At 60.9% G+C, this 24,914-nt stretch overlaps 1 protein-coding gene across 1 annotated transcript; it reads left to right on the top strand.

Annotated features, from left to right (window-relative positions):
• The first annotated feature begins 1,074 nt into the window (after positions 1-1,074).
• SLC22A18 (solute carrier family 22 member 18) lies at positions 1,075-23,245 on the top strand. Its single transcript, XM_032153793.2, has 12 exons — positions 1,075-1,189; positions 1,608-1,615; positions 1,711-1,986; positions 6,659-6,756; positions 7,622-7,782; positions 8,028-8,160; positions 15,046-15,164; positions 16,378-16,485; positions 17,693-17,793; positions 20,293-20,394; positions 20,627-20,747; positions 23,031-23,245. The coding sequence occupies exons 1-12, from the start codon at positions 1,075-1,077 to the stop codon at positions 23,216-23,218; spliced, it is 1,530 nt and encodes a 509-aa protein (XP_032009684.1). The 3' UTR covers positions 23,219-23,245.
• The last annotated feature ends 1,669 nt before the right edge of the window (positions 23,246-24,914 follow it).

The raw sequence follows: 24,914 nt of genomic DNA, 5'->3' as shown, positions 1-24,914 counted from the left end.
GTGACAGTCAGGGGCACGGAGAATGGTGCCCAGGCCAAGAGCAGGGCTTGGGCCAAGCGTGCTCAGTGTGGGGTGTGTGTGCTCCAGCAGCTCCTGCTGCGGAGGGCAGCATGAGGCCTGTTTACCTGTGTGCCTGCATCTCTGGTGGCCCCTGCAAGGGTGGAGAAGTGGCAGGCAGGGTGAAATGGGGAAAAGCGGGCTCTCAGCTGCTGCTAGCAGCCTCCGGGTCTGGGGAGGGAAGTGAAGAGGGGCCCAGAGCTGTCTCTTGGTCACTCTTCTGGGGCTCTGTGCAAACCCTTGGCAGGGCCAGGCTACACGACACCGTCTACCACCTCCCCTGACTTCTTCCCCTAACCCCTCATCACCATTCCTCTGCCCCCGCCCCCCGGCCTCCCCTCCATTCACTCCTTCCCTCTACCTCCTGGTCCCATCCCTTGCCCACACTGCCCCTCCTCGGGCCCACAGTGGACACCTGTGCTGCCTGAGGGTCAGAGTGTCCACCTCCAGCAGCCCAGGCACCGGGCAGGATTCAAGCTGGAGGAGGCTGGGGCGGGCGAAGCCGGCACGGGGCAGGCCCACTGGTGGGCGGGGCAGGGGCAGGTCCTTCGAGGGGAGGGGCGGGCTCGGCCAGTGAGAGCCCAGAGACCGTGGCACGGGCGCTCCCGGAACGGGCGATTGCAAAGCGCGAGGGCTGGAACTCAGGCCCAGAGGGGCGGTCCCTGTTGCAAGTCATCCCCTGAAAGGGCGGGGTCGGGGCTCACCCCGGAAGGACCGGTGTCTAGGTCACCCGGGAGAGCTCACCCCACCGGCACCCGTGCCCAAGCCCGCCCCTGCAAAGGCAGGTACTCGAGCACACTCCGGCGAGGGCGGCCTCTGAGCCCCGAACCCCGAACTCCGGCGCAGCATCGCACCTCTGCCCAGTGAGGTGCCCCTGACGTGCCTGCTGCGGCTGCCCTGCTCCCCCAAGCCTCCCCGCATCCCGGGATGGGGGAGGGGGCCGGGCGCAGCTCCCGGGCCCTCAGTGGGTCTCCCCGCCCTACCCTACCGGCCTGGGTTCGGTACCTCGGGGCCCAGATGTGCAGTCAGCTGTTAATGTGGCAAAATTTGGGGAAGGCCTCTGCAGCCGCAAAATCCAGTTCCCACCAGTTGGGGGCCGGGCAGGGAAGGGTGGGGACAGACAGCACTCCCTGTGGGAGGTGAGGCAGAGCTACCCTGCCTGGGGAATCGGGAAGGCTGAGCTGTGTCTCCCCTATGCACTCCAAGACCATTCCAGAAGCCCCTTGGAGCTCTGGCTGCTGGCCACAGGGAAAGGTAGACCTTCCCTGAGAGCTGCACTGTGTTGGGGACAGGGCCACTGTGGGCCTATGGAGGACCTCCAGGCACAGGGACCCACATCAGCCCTCTGGCCACAGAAGGCGCTGATGATTTGAGGACGACTCAGCCACCACTCCAAGCCTCTGCCTCCCTCTAAAAGTGGGGCATGGCGCCTTCCTGTGCCAGGCAACCGGGCACTGAGCCTGGCCCACCTGCAGGGGTGGGGAGGAGCAGCGTGTCCCTGTCTGCCCTCCCATGGAGGCTGTGTGCCTGGAGACCAGAGCTGTCAAAAGTGGAGGAGGCGGGGGCCCCCTGGTGTGTCCTCTAAGGTCCCGGTAGCAGGAGAGCTCCACTGGGGGGGGGGGGGGGGTCCTGCAGTGCTGTCCTCTCCTGCAGGCAAGGCCAGGCGGGTGCTGCGTGGGACCCAGTGACTCAGCACCCCCGCCCAGACCAACTGGACTTTTGCCCCCTGCTCCGCCAGCCTCCTGCTTGGATCTCTCCTGGGCCTCCCTGCTGCGCCTGTCCAGGATGCAGGGAGCTTGGGCTCCCAGGGACCAGGGCCAGTCCCCCGGCACGATGAGCACTCTAGGCCGGTCCTCGGTCATCCTGCTCACCTACGTGCTGGCCGCCATAGAACTTACCTGCCTCTTCATGCAGTTCTCCGTCATGCCAGTGAGTAACACACCCCAGCCCCTGCAGCCCCAGCCATGGCTGTCCTGCTGTTCCTCCTGCCCTCCATCTGGGCTGTCGCAGACAGTGGGGGTGGGGGCTTCATGCTGCCAGGGCCCCTCCCAGTTGGGACCCCATGCCATGCTTAAGCTAAGTAAGTTAAGGACTCTGCCTCTGGACCCCCGTCAGCACATCCTGTGCTCCAGCTGCAGTGCCAGCCCCGGGAGAAGCCATGCGGAGCCACCCCACTTCCCTCCTGGGGGCAGCACCTCCTCAAACCTTCCTAGCTCTGTTCCTCCTGCCTCTCACCTGGCAGCCTTTGCCCTCTGGAGTCCCTGCCCCAAGGGCTGTTCAATCTGGCCTGGCTCTGGGCAGATCACCCCTCAGAGAGGCTCTCCTTGCACCTGCCCGCAGCTTCTATCTCTCCCTTCCATCTTCTTGGGTCCTTGTTGTCCACTAAATGATCTGTGGCGGCAAATTGATCTCAAGCCTTTTCATGCAGGAGATAGAATGCTGTCTTATTTTATTATATCTGTTGCCAAATGCGGAGATATTTCATTGGCAAGTTCATTAGTGTATCGTTCAGTAGTTTACAGCACAGTGTGTGGCTCTGGAAGCTGTGATAGTAATGATTAAATTATATTCACCAAGTCTGGAGAGTCTTGGGAACAAAGTCTCACATCACCAAGAAGCTCAGGCAGAGTCAGGGCCAACCTCGGCCCTTCCTGGGTTTGCTTCTGGGAAGCCCACATGGGCTCAGACACCTGCCCTCCTCCTCTCAGCCCTCAGAGCCTGGACCTGGGCATCTAGGTGGGAGTGGGGATGGGCCTTTGGCACCATTCCGGGCCTGGCAGAGGCTCCCAGCCCAATGGTGGGCCTAAGACTCCCTCCCTGCCGTGCCTCAGGAGCCCCGCCCACTCCTGCTAAATGGCTTGGGTCAAGCCCTGAATCTCCTCCCTACCAGTGGGGAAGGCTGGGCAGCAGCCTTGGTTTTCTCATCATAAAATGAGTAATAACAGTCCCTCCCTGTAGGGTTGGTGCAGGGAAGACTGAATGAGAAGTCAGAACCCTTCCCACAGCTGGGCACAGAGCACGGGTGGAGTGGCTTCAGCCGCCCATCCCCGACTCTCGTGGGGAGTAACTCCGTGCTGAGTGCGCAGGAGCTGACCCTGATGTCAGAACCTGAAATACTGAAGAGTGTAAAAGTCCTCAACAGCCCACACCCTCAAAGCTGGTGGTCCAAACACACAGGGGCTGCAGTGGGAAGGGGGCGAGGTCTTCCTCATAGAAAAGGCAACCTTGGAGCAGGGCTGGAAGGAAGCAGGAGAGACCCCGGGGCAGTGGAGAGACCAGAGTGGCCAGAGTGGACAGGTTGAGGCCAGAATGGGACCACACCCCACCTGCTGCTCAAAGAACTCTGGGCTGGTGATGGCTGTGGAGGAGGTGAGAGGTGGCTGGATTTTGCATGTGTTGTCAATGGACTGTAGTGGGTGTGAGAGAAAGCAGGGCTCAGGGAGCACTGAAGATCTGGGCCAGAGCCCATAAGGAAGGAGGCATGGACAGGAGGAGAGGCAGTCTTTGGGGAAAGATGGGAGCCCAGTTGGGGACGGGTTGAGTTTGAGACGATTTTAGACCCCAGTGGAGAGCCGAAGGGAGCTGGACTCAAGGCAGTTCAGCACAGAGGCTCTGGGGCCCTGCAGCATGGAGTTGGTCATGGGGTGGGCTCACCCAGAGAGCAGGGAGGCTGGAGGTCAGATGAGCTGGGGGAACTGGCAGTGGTGGCGGAGGAGGGGCAGAGGACCCAGCACAGCCCAGAGCAGCAGACCATCGTGGAGGAAGGAAGAAGCCATGAAGGCAACTGTCACTCCAGTGGGAGGCGTGCCAGAGCAGACCACTGGAGGCAGCAGTGTGGGGTCAGTGGGGACCTCAGGGAGAGGGGAGACAGCAGGAGGTTTTTTGTCCTTGTGATAATTTGCTCAGAATGATGGTTTCCAGCTTCATCCATGTACAAAGGACATGAACTTATCCTTTTTATGGCTGCATAGTATTCCATGGTTTATATGTGCCACATTTTCTTAATCCAGTCTGTCATTGATGGACATTTGGGTTGGTTCCAAGTCTTTGTTATTGTAAATAGTGCCACGATAAACATGCATGTGCATGTGTCTTTACAGTATAGTCCCCTGGGGCCTGCTCCAAGGGCTGGGAGAAAAGGAAAGAGATGGAAAGAGAGGAGGCTGCAAGGTAAGGCAGCTGCTCAGAGCTCTGCCCACAAATATGTGGGAGTAGCTGTAGGGGCGGGTCAAGAGACAGCAAGAGAAGTAACAGGATGTAAGCTTGCTCCATTGCCCCCCCCGCCAGAAGAGGATTGTGCAGAGAAATGGGGAGAGAGGAGCACTGGGAGCTTGCTCCAGTGGGTGCCCTCACAGAAGGGGACTGTGCAGAGAAACGGAGAGAGAAGCATTGGGAGCCCTGCCCTTGAGGAAGCAAAAGGTTGGGATGTGACACAGGCAGGGAGGATGACTTGGGTAGGTGAGGACAGGTGGGCAGGTGTGGGGATGAGAAACTCAGCATCCTCTATGAACAGACACTTCTCAAAAGAAGACCTTTATGCAGCCAACAGACACATGAAAAAATGCTCATCATCACTGGTCATCAGAGAAATGCAAATCAAAACCACAATAAGATACCATCTCACACCAGTTAGAATGGCGATCATTAAAAAGTCAGGAAACAACAGGTGCTGGAGAGGATGTGGAGAAATAGGAACACTTTAACACTGTTGGTGGGACTGTAAACTAGTTCAACCATTGTGGAAGATATGTGGCGATTCTTCAAGGATCTAGAACTAGAAATATCATTTGACCCAGCGATCCCATTACTGGGTATATACCCAAAGGATTATAAATCATGCTGCTATAAAGACACATGTACACGTGTGTTTATCGCAGCACTATCTACAATAGCAAAGACTTGGAACCAACCCAAATGTCCATCAGTGATAGACTGGATTAAGAAAATGTGGCACATATAAACCATAGAATACTATGCAGCCATAAAAAAGGATGAGTTCATGTCCTTTGTGCATGGATGAAGCTGGAAACCATCATTCTCAGCAAACTATCGCAAGGACAGAAAACCAAACACCACATGTTCTCACTCATAGGTGGGAACTGAACAATGAGAACACTTGGACACAGGGCGGGGAACATCACACACTGGGGCCTGTCATGGGGTGGGGGGAAGGGGAAGGGATAGCATTAAGAAAATACCTAATGTAAATGACGAGTTAATGGGTGCAGCAAACCAACATGGCACATGTATACATATGTAACAAACCTGCATGTTGTGTACATGTACCCTAGAACTAAAGTATAATAAAAAAATAAGAGAGAAAAAGAAAAAAAAAGAAGCTCAGCATCCTCACACTAGCAGCGCTGGGGAGGGGAGGGATGGAGGAGGCAGAGGTTTACTAGGGGAATGTGGGGTGATTGTCAGGTCAAGCTCACAAACAAAGGAGAGATCTGGCAGACAGAGGGCTTTCCCATTCTCGAGGGAGCAGGGATGGAGCTGAAGGAAGAAGGAGTCTGGGGTTGGGGGATGGAGGGGTTACTGACTGCCCTTGGGACTGAAGTGCTCTGGGGAGAATTCTTGTGGACCAAGGGGGACAGTGGAAAGAAGGGGAGTGGGACCCCAAGACTGAGCTTAGGGAAAGGTTCAGGGGAGGGGGAGGGGGCAGTGTATTAGCATCTGGGGCTGCCATAACAAAGTATCCAAAACCCTGGGGGCTTAGAGCAACAGAAGCCTATTGTCTCACAGTTTGGGAGGCCAGAAGTCTGAGATCAAGGCTCCCTCTGAAACTCACGGGGGAGGATCCTTCCCAGCTCTTCCAGCCCCTGGGAGCCCAGACATCCCTTGGCTTGTGGCCACATCACTCTGTCTCCCCATGGATTTTTACAACGTCATCCCTCCGAGTGTGTTTGTGTCCCAAATTCTCCTCCTAATGAGGACACCGGTCACATTAGATCAGGGCCCTCCCTCATGTCCTCACTGTAACCTGATTAACCCCATTTCCTAAGAATGTCACATTTTGAGGTTCTAGGGGTTAAGACATATGAATTTGGGGGGTACACAATGAAGCCCATAGTAAGTGACATCGCTGGGAGGAGGGGTGGGAAATCGCAAATCACAGAAGGACCAAATCACAGAGAATTAGGGCAGGATAGAAGGGTGTCCATAGGAGAGATGCTGTCATGGACCTACTCCTCCAGAGGGGCTGAAGAGCTGAGGCCTCACAGAGCAGACTATGCCCTGTTGGGCAATGGGCCACCTCTTGGAGGTCACTTGGGGGCCTTGGGACAATCTGTTGCTGGCCAAGACAGTGCTGCTGGCTTCCCCCACAAAGTTTTGAATGAATGAAGACAAAATGGTGGGGGTCAGGTCCCTCTCTGAGGCGTGCCTCCAGAGGGGAAGGACCCTAGAGGCCACCATGGGCTCCCGCCTAGGAAAGGAGGAGCAGGGTCCCCCTGGGAAGGGCCCCTCGATGGTCATACTGTGTAGTCAACAGAGCCCAGGCCCTCGGTCTCCTCCCACCCCCTGCCCTTCCGGGGACTCCAGATTCCAGGCCCTGTAGTGTTTCCCAGCCCCTCCCCCTGGGCTCCCTCCTGTGTTTCAGTACCTGTCTCGGGAACTGGGCCTGGATTCCATTGCCTTCGGCTACCTGCAAACCACCTTCGGAGTGCTGCAGCTGCTGGGCGGGCCGGTGTTTGGCAGGTACAGTGTGTGTGTGTACAGGGGCTCTCCCCACAGTGACCCAGGTCCCCTCTCAGACGCCATGGGCTCAGACTGGCCAGGTTCCCCGACCGCACACCAGACCCCCCTGGGATGACGGCACTCCCGTGTCACAGGCAGATGGGGGTGCAGAAGAACTTTGGCCCCTGGTAGGCTCCCGGGTGTCCCACCCACGCCTTCCACTAATCCTGCCTGTGGCCAGAGAGAGAGTGTGATTGGTGAACACCTCGTGACTGTAAGCACCCAGCCCATAAGCCTGCCGAGACCAGGCAGGAGGGACTTCGGGGGCTCCATACACCCCGGGTCTCAGTGCTGTGGGAACACTGAGCTTGAGACAGGACCGAGACATCCTCCCACAAGCCACAGCGGACAGGGGAGTAAGGGACACGTATTGGGAGTTGCCGCTTCAGAGCAACCCGTAGGCAGAAATGAAGGGTTCCACAGGCAGCAGAGCAGCAGCGGTCTCTGGGAGCGTTTCCAGTGGCCCAGAACAGAAGGGGGAAAGGCGCTGCTTTCTCAGACCCAATCTGAGAAACACTTTCTGTAAAACGCGGGCCCATCCCTTGGTCCCCTGGGATTCCACCATTTATTTTTACACGGAGTTGGTCTTTGCCCTGGGTCAGACTCCCAGCTCAGTGAAGCTGTCTGCGCACAGCCCCACTGGGACGCTGGGGAAACTGAGGCCCTGAGAGGAGGGAGGCCTCCCAGCAGCCGCCCAGGCGCCCCCGCCGTCCATCCCCATCCGCACTCCAGCCTCCCTGGTCAGGCCCGCTTGGGCAGCCCCTGGACGGGGGGAAGGGGACCCTGACAGCCTCCGTGAGGGTCTGACCCGCCCCTCGGCCCCCAGGTTCGCAGACCAGCGCGGGGCGCGAGCGGCGCTCACGCTCTCCTTCCTGGCTGCCTTGGCGCTCTACCTGCTCCTGGCGGCCGCCTCCAGCCCGGCCCTGCCCGGGGTCTACCTGCTCTTCGCCTCGCGCCTGCCGGGAGCGCTCATGCACACGCTGCCAGGTAGGGCCGGGGGACTGGAGTCCAGGTGGGGCCGGGTCGGGGGCAGCCTGTTGAGGACCGGGGACACCGCCAGGGAGGTCTGCGTGCGGGCGGGGTCTGGCCCTAAGGGCTGTACTGGGGTAGGGGGCGACGTGGGGAGTGACTTGTGGAGGGGCAGGTCAGGGGTGGAAGGGGCTTGGGGAGGTTGGTGGGGGAGGGCCCCACCGAGGGGCTTTCGCCGCTCAGCTCCCCCGCCCCGTCCCCAGCCGCCCAGATGGTCATCACGGACCTGTCGGCACCCGAGGAGCGGCCCGCGGCCCTGGGCCGGCTGGGCCTCTGCTTCGGCGTCGGAGTCATCCTCGGCTCCCTGCTGGGCGGGACCCTGGTCTCCGCGTACGGGTGAGTGGTGGGGGCCGGGGTGGAGGCTGTGGGTCAGGACCCCTGCGGCTGGGTCGGCCCCGCCCTGCCCCCTCTCGGCCTCAGTTTCTCCTTTTGCTCGTGGGGCCCGAGTGGCCACGTGATGTGGCTACAGGGGACGTGTGGCCCTGCGCGAGGCCTAGGCCTGAGCCTCCCGGGCTGGCTGGCCTTGGATAGGGCTAGGTAATGTCTCAGTGCTGTCCGGGGCTCGACTGGACTGCCAAGCTGTCCACGCACAGCCCCACTGGGACGCTGGGGAAACTGAGGCCCTGAGAGGAGGGAGGCCTCCCAGCAGCCTCCTGCTGGGGACAGAAGCACCCTGGGACTGGGATGCTGTGGCAGCGGGGCTGAGCTGTTGGACGGTGCCCAGAGCACACCTCCCTCCCCGGAGGTCTCTAGGGCTGTGCTGCCGGCCTTGTTTGAGGCCCTGAACGTTCTCCCAGCATTTTCATTGGAGCCTGGGCTGGGGACTGATGCCTGCTGATGGCTGTGAGCAGGAGGTGGAGTGGGATGGGGTGGGTAGTTTGAACACCTAAACATTGCCCCCAGGACTCTGGTTCTAGAATACAATGGCAGACAACACAGGCTGAGTCCCTGGGATGAAGGGAATGTGATAGGAATTCCCGTAACATCAGGCTCAGCTACATGGAGCAAAAAGTCACAAAGTAGAACTGGAGGCTCAATGGATGGGCTCACTAGGACCTGTCTGAGGAGGTGGCGTCTGAGTCGAGGCCTGAAGCAGGAGAGGGAGGCAAAGAAACCACGGTGCAGAGGCCCTGGGTGTGGAAGCCAGGGGTCCGTGTGGTGGAGGGAGGGAGAAGGGGCAGGCTGGCGTGCCTTGGGTGGCACAGCAGGGGTGAGAATGGGGGGTGAGCACCCCTGCAGGGAGACCAGTAGGACAGCCGTTGTGCCGGCCAAGGTGGGGGAGGACAGTGGCTGGACCAGAGGGGACCGTGGTGAGAGAAAGTAGAGGGCAGATTCTGGCTGGGTTTTGCCAGTGGGTGGGATGTGGGTGTGAACTCAAGATGGCAGTGCCAAGGCTGTGCCTGACCCTGGGGAGCCTGGCGACCTTGCACAGAGGCCCAAGCAGCCTGGGGCACCACTGGGATTTGGGTCTTGTTCAGGCCCAGCCTGGGTGCCTGTCAGGCACTCCAGGGAGCTACTGAGTAGGCACCCAGATAAGGGGGAGAAATGGGGTGCATCTTCAAGTATGGATGGCTCGGAGCCCTGCACCCCCCAGCACTTCATGTTTCGGGGCTGGGAGGCGAGGAGGGAGCACGTCCTGGGAGGCAAGGGCCACGGGATTTGTGGGGGTCAGGGACCCGTGCCTCTACCGCTGGTGGCCAAGGAAGCCACAGTGGCCCAGCATCTACAGCAGGGAGGCCATCCCAGTTCTGGACCAGCACCGCAACCCCAAGCCAGTGCCGGCCGCAGAAGCCTCATGCAATAGATGGGTCAAGGGAAATGGGGAGAAAAGAGAGGGGGTCGGGAAGTTGTGCTATAAATGGGGGCAGAGGGGGGTCCAGGAGGCTATGCTCAGGGTGGGAGGAGCCATGGGGAGGTGCCTCAGGGAGAGGGAAGGGCTGATGTGGGAGCCGAGCACATTGGTGGTGGGGCGTCCCTGGAGGATGGGGCAGCTGTGCTGGGACAGCAGGGATGGCTTGCCCTGGGGCCAGGGGGCTGGCAGGTGTGAGGCGTGGGGAGCTGGCACTGCCCAGGGCCTGTCTCTCCAGGGTGGCCAGGGTGAGGAAGGGCGTGAGGAGGGCACGGGGAGGAGCGCTGGGCCCCAGCAGGTGGCCGAGCTGGGTGGCCGCCCTCCCAGGGTGCTGTCCACCCCCAGGGACTCTGCCGGCTCAGGGCCCAGCCGCCTGCTGCCGCCTCCTTCTCTGGCCAGCCTTCCTCACCTATGAAGTGGGCCCTCCCCTGCCCTTACTCGCGCACAAGGATGTTGGGAGGGTCCGAGCTCGCTCAGGCAGTGAGCCGTGGCCATGGTGCTGGAGCAGCTCAGCACACATGCCTCCTGCAGGCCTGTCTACCAGGCCACAGGTCCCCTCCTGTCCTCACCTGCCCTTTCCCACATCCCAGCTGCTGACCCAGAAGACGCCACTCATGTCCCTCTCCCTCCTAGTAGCTGCCAAGACGGCCTCTACCTCTGCCCACACCTGCCAGAACATTCCATTCGCTTCCCTTCCTCCATTCATCCCAAGATCTGAGGCGCTTTACAACCTTGACGTTTCATAACCAGATCAGCTGTGACATTTCCTTTGATGGGAGGGGTAACCGAGGCCCAGGAGATGGTGAGGCTCTCTCCATGGAGCTCCCCAGTCCCTGTCCAAAGCCCAGGCGGTGTGGGACTCCCTCAGGTTCCTCATACCACACCCAAGACATGGGGTGCTGCTTGGGCCCTATGGCAAAAGCCGGCTGCCCAGAGTGGTGGTGGCACAGGAGGGCTGTGGGGGTGACCTTGTGGTTGGTACTCTGCCTTTGTCCAACCCAGACAGGGTGAGGGAGGCCCACACCCCCTCCTCGGGGGCTCACCGAAGGCAGTGGGGCCGGGTGCCAACCAGGCTCCAAGGCCTGGTGCCCCATGGCAAGAGCCAGCCCCCTGGCACTCTCGGTCCGGCTGCCCTGATGCCTGCAGCCTGCTCTGGCTCCTGGCATAGCTCGGGGCAGGAGTCTGGTGCAGCTGTGAACACCCTCCGCCTTACAGCCTTCCTGCCCTTCCTTGATGGAAACCGAGGCACAACGTGCGTGGGCTCTCCCTCCCTGCCCACCCACTTGTGTATCCCATTCCCCTGGAAGGCCCCAGTCCTGCCTCATCCGCACCCACCTGGGCAGCAGGTGGGAGGAGGAAGTGGACTTGGCACCCACAAGCTGCGGGGGCGGGCACTGGTATAACTGGTTTGGGCCCAGCCTCCAGAGCCCAGGGCTGAGAGGCCAGGCTGGCCTGAGGAGGGACCCGGGACCTGAGTCACTGCACACACGCTAGGTGGGGGGTGGTTCTGTGACTCATGTTCTCAGCCCAGCCCCTCACAGCCTGGGGAGGGATGGGGAGAGGCCATAGAGTCCTATCCTGCGCCAGACAGCAGGGAGCCCTGTGGGGTTTGCCTTCCCCGGGTGGACAGGCAGCCACCAGGGCAATGCCCATGCCATGGGGGTGCCAGGGCCCTATGAGCAGGACATCCCTGCCCAGCCAAGAAAAAACAAGGAGCCAGGGACACTGGAGCTCAGAGAGGGAGGAGGGGATGGGAGGGGAAGGTGAGCAGCACCCCATATGACCCAGGGCACCCCAAGCGCTGAGCGTAGGCTGAGGAGTGCAGGGGTGTTTGTAACAGGGCACCTGCTGTACAGGGAAGAGGCTCTCAGGGGCAGGTAGATGCAGGGCAGGGCCTGGCAGGCAGCTGAGGAGGCAGCTGGATATGGGGGACCCAGGCCCAACCCCACCCCAGCCAGGTGACTCAGCCACTACCTTAGTCTGTGTGCCTCACAGTGCCCAGGACACTCTGGTTCTTTCTGTTCTTCCCACAGCGGGGAGGGAGCAGGCCCCGCTGAGATGGTTCTGGCCCGGCTGTCCCTCAGGACAGCCCTGCTGAGCAGCAGGCTGGACAGGCCTCCTGCTGGGCCCGTGAGTCACTCCAGTCTCAGAGCCCATTTGAGGCAGGAGGGAGCTTGTGGTTTGGTTGGAGGGCTATGTGTTTGGGGAATGGGGGGACCAGGTACGGGGAGACACGAGGACTGGGAAGGGTCAGGCCAGAGGGGCCTTTAGGACCTTCTGGGGCACCTTGGAAGCCAGAGGGCAGCTGCGTCAGGTGTGGCATGGCAAGATGTTCATTTTCAGACATGGTTCTAACTGCAGCATCGTGGAGCATGGATGACTTCTCTCAGCCCTGGGCTGGACATCCAGGGATGCTCTGGACGGCCCCCTGCCCCATCCTCTTGTGAGCTAGGTGTCCCATGAAGCCAGGTCCCAGCTGATCTAGCCTCAGCCCCACCTGTGGGTTTGCTCCTGGCAGCAGGATGACCTGGGCACATGCTGTCACCTTGTGCGTCCCCTCTCAGAGCCTCAGAGTAAGGTGAGGCATGATGAGGGCTTGTCACCGTAGAACACACAGAAGCCCAGACTTCAGCAGAGGTTCCTGGATATGCGGCTGAAAGCCAGCACCACGCCCTGCTGTCTGGGCAGCCTCAGGTGTGGGCTGCGGTTGGTGGGCAGGATGCAGGTGGGCTGCGCCCTGCAGGTCCAGAGGGGCCCCAGAACAGTGGAGTTAGGGGCAGCAGCAGCTATGAGCCCAGCCCTCATTTGCATATAAGGAAATGAGGTCACCTAGCAGGTAAGTGGCAGAGAAGGGACAGAGGCTCTGGGTCCCTGAGTCCTGTCCAGTGTACTTTCAACAGCATCTATGTGTCCAGATATGTGTCCTGTAATCCATTCAACCGAAAAAGGAGGAAGAGACAAAGACAAATTAACCTGTCCCCACCTTCTTGGTCGTGGCTCCATTGATAAAAGTGTTGGATGCGCCCCGGGAAGCCAGCGTGCCCCTGCGTCTGGCAGGTCCGGGTGAGGTTGAGGGGGGCTGAGCAGGAGGGGCTGACCGCACTGTGCTAAGGGTGCCTTGAGTCAATGGTCCTGGGGGATGCCCAGGCTGTCTGGTGTGCAGAGGCCCCAGGGCTGTGGCCAGCGTGCTGGATTTCCTTCCCACTCCCATTTCCCTCCTGGCAGTTCGTTTGTGGAGAGCAGGAGAGAGCTGTGACTGGGGAAGGACAGCCTGCGTCTCCCCCAGCAGCCACCCGCGGCCCCTGGGACAGTTGTGGGACCTGACTCCCTACCTCCTGGGGCCCTCCAGGGTCCCCCAGCCCCAGGCTTTCCTGTTGCCCACAGCAGCACACGCCTTTGGTTCGCCCGCCACCACTCGAGGGCCTGGCTTCCTGCCACCATGCCTTCCTTGTCACCAGCCTCCTAAAATAGCCATCGAAGTGGCGCGTCTGCTCCTGTGTACTTCTGGGACATCTGGCAAATAAGGCAGGTTTTGCCCCTGGCCAGCCAGACCCTGAGCTGTGACACACAGGCCTCTGAGGCCAGGGTCCCAAAGAAAGGGCCCCTCTCTCTGGGGCTGGCCACAGGGGCCAGGTGTCCCTCCCACGCCATACATCTGTGCCTGCTGGCTGGAGGGACAAGCTGTGGGGCCTGATCCAGCCCTGCCCCTTCCCTGGCATTTTCCCAAAGGAAGGGCCCATTCGTGCGGAACCCCAGCAGCCAGAAAGCCTGAGTAGCTGACGTCCTGGGCCGTGGGTGCTGCAGGGGTAGGAGCTGCCCTGATGGATTGGCGGGGGCAGCAGCACAGGTGGGGTGGATGTGCCGGCCCACCCCAGACTGATGTGAGCTCAGGGGTCCTGCCTGAGAAGTGAGGGGTGGCCAATGCCCAGACTGTCTGGACTCAGAGGTGGCCCCACTGACTGTCCTAGTCAGTGTGGCACCAAGTCCCTTCCTTGCTCTGGCAAATGGGTGCATGTAAGTGCACGTGTACAAGTTTGCACGTGTGCATGTGTGTGTGCACATGTGGCTGTGGTGAAGAGGGGCGAGGAAAGTCCTTTCTTTGAACTCCTTGGTGGGGACACGGTGGCCTGTGGCTGGCCTTGTTTTCGGGTACAAGGGCGTCTTCCAGGACCCTGACCCCTACTGGTACCTGTGCCCTGAGGCCCTGACCAGGGCAGATTTGGAGGCTCTGTTGAGGTTGGGGCAGAACTTGTGCTGCCTGTGTGAACGGCTCACACATTTGTCCGATCATCTAATGATCACTGCAGTCTCCGTGCAGGGTCCAACCCCAGCCTACCTGCCCTCAGGGGTCAGATTCTAGCCAGCTGGTAAAGTGAGTCCTTCTCAGATGGCATGCTGTCTGGGAAGGAGAGCTGGGGCCTCACCAACAAGGGCCCTTCGGGCTGTATAGGAGTTTGCTCAGCTGCTGAGAGGAAGGCTGTGGCGGTCCGGCCTTACAGACGGGCCCAGTGGGAAGCCCCAATTTCCTCCTGTCTCTCCCTGAGGGGAGGGGGCTTGCTCAGCCCCCAGGAGGCAATGGTGACAGTCGGAACAGCCAGCTCCAGGTGCCTGTGTTCCCAGGTGACAAGGCCTGCCGGTTCCTTCCAGGGGAATCACAGGCCAAGTTTCTAGGTGGGGACTCATGGCAAGGAAGCTGACAGTGGAGCCAGAGTCACAGGCCTTAGTAGTGGCCCAGGCAGGTGGGAAGGTGGCAAAGCAGCCTGAGGGGCACATCCGGGGCTTTGCAAGGCTCTGGGATCCCAGCCCAAAGCCCCCTCCAAGCCCAGCATGCCCACCCACTCTAGAAAGCGGGGAGGGGCCGACAGGAGAGGAGGCTGTTTCTGAACGCCTGCTGAATGCCACGCCCACCCTTGCCCACGCTGGGGGGGCAGCATGGCCATCCCCATGACACAGCACAGGTGCCCAGGTCTCGGAGAGCCCCTCCCAGGGACATGCACACCAGGCTTGCCCTTTGGAGCCTCTCCTGGCCTTGGCCAGCGTGGGAGCTGCTATCCCTGGGAGGATCCGCCGCCTGCCCCAGGTGCTCACCAGCCTGGCTTCCACACCTGCTACCCACAGGGGCTGCCGGGGCCTGTATGGCGCATGGCATGGCGAGGGTCAGGGATGGTGAGCGCCCCACCTGTTCCTTCATCCATCACCTAATAAATGTGCCCTGAGGGTCTCAGTCCCCACTCTTTAGGTCACAGACTGTGGGGATGTGGGAGGTCAGGTTTAAGCTATTTTAGTGCAACCGAAGGTGCAGGTTGGGGGATGTGGCTGGGGCGCCTGGGCCCTGGGAACGCACCCTGTGCAGCCAAGGCTGTTGCCCGCAGGATTCAGTGCCCGGCCATCCTGGCTGCCCTGGCCACCCTCCTGGGCGCTGTCCTCAGCTTCACCTGCATCCCCGCCAGCACCAAAGGGGCCAAAACTGACTCCCAGACTCCACTGCCAGGTAAGCCCCGCCCGGTACACCCTGCCCAGATGCTGGGGCAATGGGAGGCATTGGCTAGGCCTGCATGCTCCAGCCAAGGGGTACGGGGGGCCTGAGGGGAAATCTGGGGGCTACTCACACCCTCCTGCCTGCCTTGAACCCCTCCCAGCTGCTGACATCATAGGAGCCAAGTGAGGTGTGGTCATGAAGAGGTGGAAGTGGGGCTCCGGCAGGCAGGGAGGCCCAGAGAGGCGGGGAGGCCCAGACAGGGAAGGCGTAGGAGGGGAGGCCCAGAGAGGCCTGGGGAGGACCAGGAGGGACCCCCGACGGGGTGGGTGGGCCAGCAAGGCTCCCGAGATTCTGAGTGTCCGGGGAGAGGCGAGGGTGCTGCCTGAGGGGCACTCATTGGTGGAGGGCAGAGGATGGTCAGGCTAGTCCCACGAGGAGAGGCCAAGGCTCCTCAGAGGGGGTCCCCTCAAGGCTGGCCCCCTGCCGAACCCAGCCCCTTTGTGCCAGGCACATGGCAGGGCCCATGCCTCGGTGCCTAGGGACTAAGAGCCCAGCCTGGGCCGGAGGGACACACCTGGGACCATCCTGGGACAGGAGGCTGTGATGGAATTAACCTAGAAAGTCCAGGGGGAGGGCCGGGTGGAGATGGGCCTGTGGCGAGCACAGCAGAGCCAGAGAGGCAGGAGCCCCTGGGGTAATAAGGAGGAAGAACTCGGTGAGCCGGGCTGGGGGCCTGTGGCTTCGCACTCAGAGGTGTCCAGTGGGCCAGGCCACGGCGGTGACTTGTGGCCACAGAGAGTGGTACAGCATTGCCCTTGTCTTCCTCTGGGCTGGTGGCCTGGTCATGCTCTGCCCCGGGCCCCAGGCCAGGACCATATAGGAAGCAGCTATTGGTCCCTTGTTCAGGGACTGCCGCAGGCCTCTGCCACTGTATGCCCAGGTTGAGGCCAGTCTACCTGCGTGCAGAGGATGCTTTTCTTGAGTGCCTCTGGGGATTCAGGGGGCCCCTAGGAATGAGTAGAAGTGTGCTGAGGGGCAGTGCCCACCTGGGAGCTGGGAGCATCACCAGCTCCCACTCCCACAAGTGAGCGGCGCTGAAGCCAAGGAAGGAAGCTTTACCCTGGCGGGCACAACAGGAGCCTCAGAGTGGCGAGGCCTGCAGCCGGGCGAGGGGTGAGCATTGGGACAATGGCCTTTGCAGGCCTGACTGGCCTCTCCATGCCAGGCGGCCCCCGGGCCAGTGTGTTTGACCTGAAGGCCATCGCCTCCCTGCTGCGGCTGCCAGATGTCCCAAGGATCTTCCTGATCAAGGTGGCCTCCAACTTCCCCACAGGTGAGTCCCAACTACTGCCCGACAGCGGCCAGAGCCTGGCAGAGTTCCAGCTGCAGCCAGGACCCAGCCCTTCCTCTGGCCTGTGCCCCACAGGTCCACGCAAATGTGGTAGAGTAGGCGGGAGCGGGAGGAAGGCAGAAAAGGGTCTTTCCCACCTCCTTCCAGCCCCCTCCACGCTGTGCACCTGCAGATCCCAGGGAGGGTCCCCACGGGCAGAGGGCCTGGCTCGCTGCCATACATCCCTGTGTGCTCCTCAGCTCTTACCCTCATACCCTGTGGCCCCATGTCCTCTTCAGACAGCCTGAGATGCAGGGACAGCAAGTCTGAGTGTCAACACTGCCTTCTGAAGCATGCTGGCCCCGGGCCCTCTCAGCAGACCCTAGGGCATCACGGACCACAGATAGGATAGCGAGCCATGGACAAGCCCATGAGCAGCCTTGTCCCACAGAAGCCCCGCCTGGACTCCTCTAACTGGGAAGCCAGGAAGCAGGATGGAGAACAGGCCCTCAGCACTCCAACTGGCCCCGGCCTCTGTCCCACCCAGCCCACCTAGGCCAGCTCTGTTGGCTCTCAAAACTGGAACCCAAGTTAGTAACCTCAGTAACAGGCCCTTTGAGGTCCCTTTTTTTTGAGACCACTGACCAGACTGGAGTGCAGTGGCATGATCTCGGCTCACTGCAGGCTCCACCTCCCAGGCTCAAGCAATCCTCCTGTCTCAGCCTCCCGAGCAGCTGGGACTACAGGCATGGGCCACCATGCTCAGCTAATTTAAGTGTTTGTAGAGACAGGGTCTCACTATGTTTTCCAGGCTGGTCTCAAACTCCTGGCCTCAATCAGTCCTCCCTCCTCGGCCTCCCAAAGTGCTGGGATTGCAGACGTGACTTTGAGGGCTCTTATAACAGAGAGCCATGGTGGGTCTTGGGGCCAAATCCTCCCACGTGGTCAGCCCCGGGTCCCTCCCTTCCAGCACCTTCCTGCTCACAGTCCAGAGCTTAGCAACCGCATGAGAGGCACTTTCCACACCAGGGATCCGGCAGAATCCCAGGGAAGGGTCTCATTGGCCTGGCTGGCATCACAGGCCCCTCCCTGAACCAGTCACCGGCCAGGGCCCAGACACCCTGATTGGCCAGGCTGCTGAGGCGGGAGGGAGGTGGGCGCCAAGGCCAGGGTGTGGGGGTGCTCACCCCTGTTCCCTGCCCCGGCTCAGGGCTCTTCATGGTCATGTTCTCCATCATCTCCATGGACTTCTTCCAGCTGGAGGCCGCCCAAGCTGGCTACCTCATGTCCTTCTTCGGGCTCCTCCAGATGGTGAGTGGGCACACAGGGCCTGCTGGGGGGCACGGCAGGGGTCTCCAGTGGGGCAGGCCTCTGAGAGTAGAGGCTTCTCCCCGGTGGAGGCTGGGGAGCCCTTGGCCTCCCATCCGGCACATGTCAGGGTCCACAGGGAACCAGGCATACAGGCCAGGGAGGGAGAGCCAACTGCAGTGGTGGGCACGCAGTGAGGACAGTGGACTCTGGCCTCTGATGGGCAGCTGGCTGGGATCTGTGGCAGCTCACCTGCCCACCAGCTGTGTGACCAGAGCAAGTCTCCCAAACTCTCCAAATCTGTCCCATAAGGACAAAGTGCCCGCCTTGCAGGGTCCTTGGCAGATGAGATGACCTAACATGGCAAAGTGCTTAGACCAGTGTGGGCCCCTTTGGAGGTCCCATAGGAGCAAGACACCAGCCCTCAGAGGCCACGCTGTCATGGTAGGATAAGACGCCAGCCCTCAGAGGCCACGCTGTCATGGAAGGATAAGACGCCAGCCCTCAGAGGCCACGCTGTCATGGTAGGATAAGATGCCAGCCCTCAGAGGCCATGCTCTCATGGAAGGATGCCCTGAAACCCTGGCAGCTCCGATGCGGCAGGTGTCTGTCTGCCAGCCCTCCAGAACCGCTCAGCTCCCAGGCCGGGGCGAGACACCTCCACTGCCAGCTCCTCTGGGCATTTGGACCAGACCCTGGGGTGGTGGGGACAGGTGATGATGTGCTGCCACCCAGGATGGCCGCCTGACAGCCAGAACACGGGGCGGGGGCTATTCCGGGACTCGCTGGAGTTGGGGCGGGGCTCTAGGCCTCTCTGGAAGCTTGTGGCATTCCTGGCACGTCCAAGCCATCTGCTCTTCAGCCTCTGGGCCCAGGACCAGACTAGTGCTAAAATAGCTGCTCCTGGGAGGGGCTGGACCCCCACCATGGGCAGAGAGGGTCTCTGCTTTTTGGGCCAGGAGGGGCCACCCTGGCAGGGTAAAAAGAGATAAACAGAAAAACAACAACAGCAACAATAATAGTAACAATCCGGGGCTGGTGCCATGGGGCCTGTTCTGAACAGGCTGCGCCCAGCTCACTGCAAGGAAGGACGCTTAGCCAGACCCTGGCTGAAGCCTGCAGCTGGGCTGGACACTGTAGTCATTGGCCTGTGTTGTGGGGCACTTGGGCCTGCCATGGCTGCAGTGGGGACCCTGCCTGAGACAGACAGAGCTGGGGTGGTGACCAACACCGTTGGGGCACCCTCACAGGAGCTGGGCCTGGTGAACTGCCCAAGGACGGGGAAGGAGCAGGGTGAGGCCTGGGGACCCTGACACAGGCTGAGCAGCGGGAGAGGAGGGGAAGGAGGGGGCCCGCAGAGTAGCCCACAGGCCCCAAGTCCGGCCAGGGACAGGCTTGTTAGCTCCAGGTTCATGTCACAATCTGCAGGGCTCCTAAGTCCAAGCTTTTTTAAACTTAATGGGCAAACTGAGACGCAACACAAATAGGCTTCTGGCCTTGGTGTCTGAGTCCTGGATTTGAAGTCCTTCACGGCACTCACTGTGAGCCCCTCTTAGACGCATTGCACGAAGTGAAACTTGCCAGCTCTTCCTTTAAAAAAACGTGTTAGGCCGGGCGCGGTGGCTCATGCCTGTAATCCCAGCACTTTGGGAGGCCGAGGAGGGCAGATCCCGATGTCAGGAGATTGAGACCATCCTGGCTAACATGGTGAAACCCCTTCTCTACCAAAAATACAAAAAAAAAATTTAGCCAGGTGTGGTGGCGGGCGCCTGTAGTCCCAGCTACTCAGGAGGCTGAGGCAGGAGAATGGCATGAACCCAGGAGGCGGAGCTTGCAGTGAGCGGAGATCGCGCCACTGCACTCCAGCCTGGGCGACAGAGCGAGACGCCATCTCAAAAAAAAAAAAAAGTGTTAAAATCCCCAAAAACCCTAAGATAAAGCAAGTGTGAAAGTAAGATTTTTAAACCATTTATGGTTCCTGTTGGAAGCAGTTTCTGTTCTGCCTGGCAGGAATTTGGGAGAGTGACTGGTCCCCTGCAGAGGTGCTGCAGGCTGGGCCTGCCCTGTGGGCAGATATTGAGCCCAGGGGCTCCTCCAGCCGGGGCCACCCCTGCACTCCCAGGCGTGTTGGCCCAGCACGCCCTGCTCAGTGGAGGAGCTGAGATGACCAGATAGGGAGCCTTGCCCTGGCCTGGGAGCAGCCTGCGGCCGAGCCTGTCCCACCGAGTCCATCCCTGGTGTCCCTGATGTGGGCCTTTCCTTCCTCCCTTGTGGAGAGGAGCCCCATCTCCTCAAGGACCTCGGACCCATCCTGACGCAGTCACTGCTGGCGGAGTAGGGAGAGACCCTGGGGCTTGCAGATGCTGAGAGGCCTTCTCTGCAGAGAGGCCCCGGCCACCACAGGCCAGTCTGGAGGTCCCCTGCTTTGGGGGCTGGCCACAGTCCAGACGCCCCTCCCTCACCTCCCCTATACCCACTTCTACCCTCTCTGTCTGGTTCTAGGTGACCCAGGGCCTGGTCATTGGGCAGCTGAGCAGCCACTTCTCGGAGGAGGCGCTGCTCCGGGCCAGCGTGCTGGTCTTCATCGTGGTGGGCCTGGCCATGGTGAGGGCTCCCCACTTGGGGCCCACTCACCTGACCCTCTCACTGGGCAAGGCCACTTGGGCAGTGCCTTCTGTGCTTGAGCCCCTGGGGCCTCCTCCACCCCTCCACACCCACCCAGGGCCAGCTCTTCAGCAGGGACAGTAGTCAGGGTGGAGAGGGACAGGTAAGACCCCAGAGAGGAGCCTGGTCCCGTGAGGCCCCCACTCAGCTCGGCCCCTGCCTGCTCTCCCAGGCCTGGATGTCCAGCGTCTTCCACTTCTGCCTCCTGGTGCCCGGCCTGGTGTTCAGCCTCTGCACCCTCAACGTGGTCACCGATAGCATGCTGACCAAGGCTGTCTCCACCTCGGACACAGGTGAGCTGTGGCCAGCGGGTGGGGCAGCCCGCTACCCAGTGGGGATGGGGTGGGCAGCCTAGGGTCTGCATGGGGTGGGTAGTGTGGGAGGCCTGGGGTCTGTGTGGGTTGGGTGGAGTGGGTGGAGTGGGGGGCCTGGGGTCTGTGTGGAGTGTGTGGGGTGGGTGGGGTGGGGGCTTGGGGTCTGTGTGGAATGAGTAAGGCAGGGAGCCTGGGTCCTGCATGAGACTCCTGCCCTACCACCTAGGCCAGCTGGGGGCAGGCCAGGGGCCTGGGAGGGCGCTGCCCGCAGGTGGCAGTTGGCTTGGCCCTGAGAAGCACCTGAGGGCTTTGCCTGCCAGGCCTGGAGGCCCCGGGGACTTCTGGGCCCTCCCCCAGCACAGGGGAGGCCACACAAGTGCTCAGGAGCTTCCTGAATGAATGAGGGAGTGAATGAATGCACACCAGTAATTAAGTCCAGGAAGCCCCTAGGCCACTGTGGGGGACACAGGTCCCCCAGACATAGATCCCCCAGCCCCCACTTCGGACCCAGCTTTCTTTCTTGAGGCCTAAGAAAGCCCCTCATGTAGACTGGGGGTGCCCTGGGCCCGACAGTACCCAGGCTCCTGCCCCACCCCAGGCACAGTGTGGGTACACTGGCCAGTGCAGGGGGCTCCTGTGGGCTGGTTGAGTCCTTTGGAGTACTGGAGATTCTTCCAGGCCACCTGAGCAGCAGAGCCAGAAAGCTCAGGGCACACATCTGACACTCCATCCACCTGCCTGTCTGGGAGGCAGCAGACCAAGGTCTAGAGGCCCGGATGTGGCTGGGCTGCAAAGGGCAGGCCTCTTCTCAGGGCTGCCTGGGAACCTCCAAGGCCTTCCGGGACTGTGACTCCATGGTGCATGGGCTGATGCAGGCTGAGCCAGGAGGGCTTCCTGGAGGAGGTTGGGCAGCACTTTGGAGAGGCCAGGAGGAGGGCACAGGAGAAGAAGGTCTGGGGAGATGAGGACCGGGCCTGGCTGGGAAGAGGGCCCTGGAGGCTGAGGGAGACCAGGCCCAGGCCACTGGGCCACGTCATGCGCAGACACCACCCCTGGCCTGGAAGGAGCCAGCATTTGGTTCCCAGCAGCAGCTTGGAAACCCAGAGACAGAAGGGGCAGGAACTGCACCCTGTGTCTGCAGAAGAGGCTGCTCTGGTGCAGCAGTCGAGGCTGCTCTTAATAGTCCTCCATGCTGAGCCCTGAGCCCAGGTGGGGCCTGGCCAGCTCCTCATCACAGCTGACCAGCCCCGGGATTTCCAACTCCAGGAGACCTGGGCTCTGAAGTCCCTGGAGCCAGAGACCCTCTGGGCACGGGACCAGAGGCAGAGAGTGTCCTCCCACCTGGAGTCCTGGGGGGTCCTCCCACTTAGCGAGTGCTGCCCCCCGTGTTGCCCGAGTGTTGACAACAGCCACAGATAGTGCCCACGTGTCCGTCCATGCTGGGGGTAGCTGGCCAGAGGGGTGTGGAGATGCGGTGTCAGGGACAGAGCAGGCTGCTGCGCAGGTGGGGGATGTCCGGGGAGCCTTGGAAGCTGCTCGGTCTTGCTCGGGGGGCCGGAGGGGCAGGTGGAGGGGCCCTGCATGGGCTCCCGAAGCCCCTCCCCAGCCCTGTGCGGGGAGTTCCATGGAGTAGTAGGAGCTCCGCAGGGTGGGGCGGCTGGAGGAGGGGCTGTGGGATGGGGGTGTCATGCCCACTCTGAACTCAAACCCCAATAGTATCTCACAGGCCAGGCTTAGCCTCCCCACTGCATCACCAGCCCTCGGTAGTGGCAGGCACCCTGGGAAAGAGCCGTGAAAGCCAGCTCCCTGACACCCTGGGCAGGAGGTTCCGGGCCCCAGGCACAGATGCCATCTCCCTTGGCAGGCCTGGCAGGGCGGGGCCTTCTGCGGTGACCTGTGGCCCCATTCCCAGGCTCCTCCTGTGCTTGGAAACTTTCTGGAGCAGGGAAGAGACTCAGCCCAATGCCCTGGGAAACACCCTGCATGGCTGAGAGGTCCTCAGGGAAAAGGCCAGTGGGTGGAGAGAGCTGTGTTTGCTCCAAAGGCCGGGTGGGTGGCAGGGGGTGGGGGACTGGAGGTTAGAAGCTGGCAGGTGGAAAGGATGGGTGTTCGGGGAGTATTTCACCAGACTATGCAAGGTGCAGACTGTGCCGTGAAGTCAGGGTGGGTCAGGAGAGGTGGGAGGCCATGGCTGTGTCCAGGAAGTGGGCAGTCGGCCCAGGGAGCTGCTCAGGGCCTGACTACCCCCCACGCACCCCCCAGGGACCATGCTGGGCCTCTGCGCCTCTGTACAACCACTGCTCCGAACTCTGGGACCCACGGTCGGTGGCCTCCTGTACCGCAGCTTTGGTGTCCCCGTCTTCGGCCACGTGCAGGTTGCTATCAATGCCCTTGTCCTCCTGGTCCTCTGGAGGACACCTATGCCCCAGAGGAAGGACAAAGTCCGGTGACCGCTGCCCAGACACAGACTGGCAATAAACTCCTACTAAATCCCTCCGACCTCTTCCGGCCTGGTTTCTGCAAGCTCACACATGGTCTGCCTGCATCCTTCAGTGAGGGATGGGGCCTCGGGCTGAAAGGCTTCCTAGAGGAGGGCGCCTACAGCTGGGCAAAGCTCTGGAGAGGACAGAACCACCCAAATTGGTTCACTGTTATTAGTACAGCCCTGAGTCCACCCATGGAGGAGTTCCCCCTGCTGCCACAAAAACAGCTCTTGCTCACATCCCGAGCAATGGGGAGCTCACTGCCCAACTCCCACCCACCGTGTGCCTGCCCAAGAGCAGAAACAGGTTGCTTTAAAAGATCAGGGAACCTGGCTGGGCGCAGTGGCTCATGCTTGTAATCCCAGTACTTTGGGAGGCTGAGGCGGGAGGATCATGAGGTCAAGAGATCCAGACCATCCTGGCCAACATGGTGAAATCCCGGCTCTACTAAAAATATTTCTTTAAAAATTAGCTGGGTGAGGTGGTGTATGCCTATAGTCCCAGCTACTGGGGAGGCTGAGGCAGGAGAATCGCTTGAACCTGGGAGGCAGAGGTTGCAGTGAGCCAAGATCCCACCATTGCATTCCAGCCTGGCAACAGAGTGATACTCCATCTCAAAAAACAAAAAAGATCAGGGAACCGAGGCCTTCCTAGATGGAAGGAAAAATGCCCTCACTCTGCTGAACAGCCCAGCACACAAACCCAAATCCTGGTCCCAGAACTGTACCAGGGAGGCTGCCAGCCACCCGAACCCCAGAACTGCACCAGACACTGCCAGCCACATGAACCCCAGAACTGCACCACACACTGCCAGCCAACTGCCAGCCACCCGAACCCCAGAACTGCACCACGCACTGCCAGCCACCCGAACCCCAGAACCGTACCAGACACTGCCAGCCACCCAAACCCCAGAACTGCACCAGACACTGCCAGCCACGTGAACCCCAGAACTGCACCAGACACTGCCAGCCACCCAAACCCCAGAACTCCTCTGGCGTCCCCTTCTCTCAGCCTCTTTGTCCTATAGCTCAGTGGCCCCCAACATTTTCTGCACCAGGGACCAGTTTTACGGAAGACACTTTTTCCACGGATGTGGGTGGGCAAGATGAAATTGTTTCACCCCAGATCATCTGGTATTAGATTATCATGGGGAGTGCTCAGCCTAGATCCCTGTTGTGCACAGTTCACAATAGGGTTCTCGTTCCTGTGAGAATCTAATGCTGCCACTGATCTGGCGGGAGGTGGAATTCAGGCGGTCATGCTTGCCTCGCTGCTCACCTCCTGCTGTGCGGGCCCAGCTACTAACAGGCTGTGGACCAGTACCCATCCGTGGCCTGGGAACTGGGGGTCCCTTCTATAGCTGATTTGCTGGCCAGGCCATGTACTGTTGCCGTCCCAGCCTCCTGACCACAGCACTTCCCAACCCCTCACCCCCACCCCCTGGCCCTGGGCTCTGGGGAGGAGAACTGGGAAGCCAGCCCAGCCGCTGAGACCGATTGACCCATCTGGAGACAACAGGCTTTCCACAGCCTCAGCGAGGGTCTGTAGCTGCCCCCGAGACCATGAAGGCCGCCCCTCCTCTCCTCGGGCTGCTTTTAAAAGAAGCTGTTGAAACATGGACTTCCCAAACCTTAGAATTCCACTGTCCTCAGAATTTGAGGAA

The sequence above is a fragment of the Hylobates moloch genome, unplaced genomic scaffold (assembly GCF_009828535.3).
Source record: "Hylobates moloch isolate HMO894 unplaced genomic scaffold, HMol_V3 SCAFFOLD_5, whole genome shotgun sequence".
NCBI lineage: Eukaryota > Metazoa > Chordata > Mammalia > Primates > Hylobatidae > Hylobates > Hylobates moloch.
This window is presented reverse-complemented; position numbering and strand designations above follow the sequence as displayed.

What these genes read in the sequence shown, in the direction of transcription:
- SLC22A18 (XM_032153793.2), top strand. Translation starts at nt 1,075, where the DNA reads ATGTGCAGTCAGCTGTTAATGTGGCAAAATTTGGGGAAGGCCTCTGCA. An exon ending in GGCCTCCAACTTCCCCACAG is followed by an intron (nt 16,486 to 17,692) that starts GTGAGTCCCAAC and finishes GCCCCGGCTCAG; the next exon opens with GGCTCTTCATGGTCATGTTC. An exon ending in TCGTGGTGGGCCTGGCCATG is followed by an intron (nt 20,395 to 20,626) that starts GTGAGGGCTCCC and finishes CTGCTCTCCCAG; the next exon opens with GCCTGGATGTCCAGCGTCTT.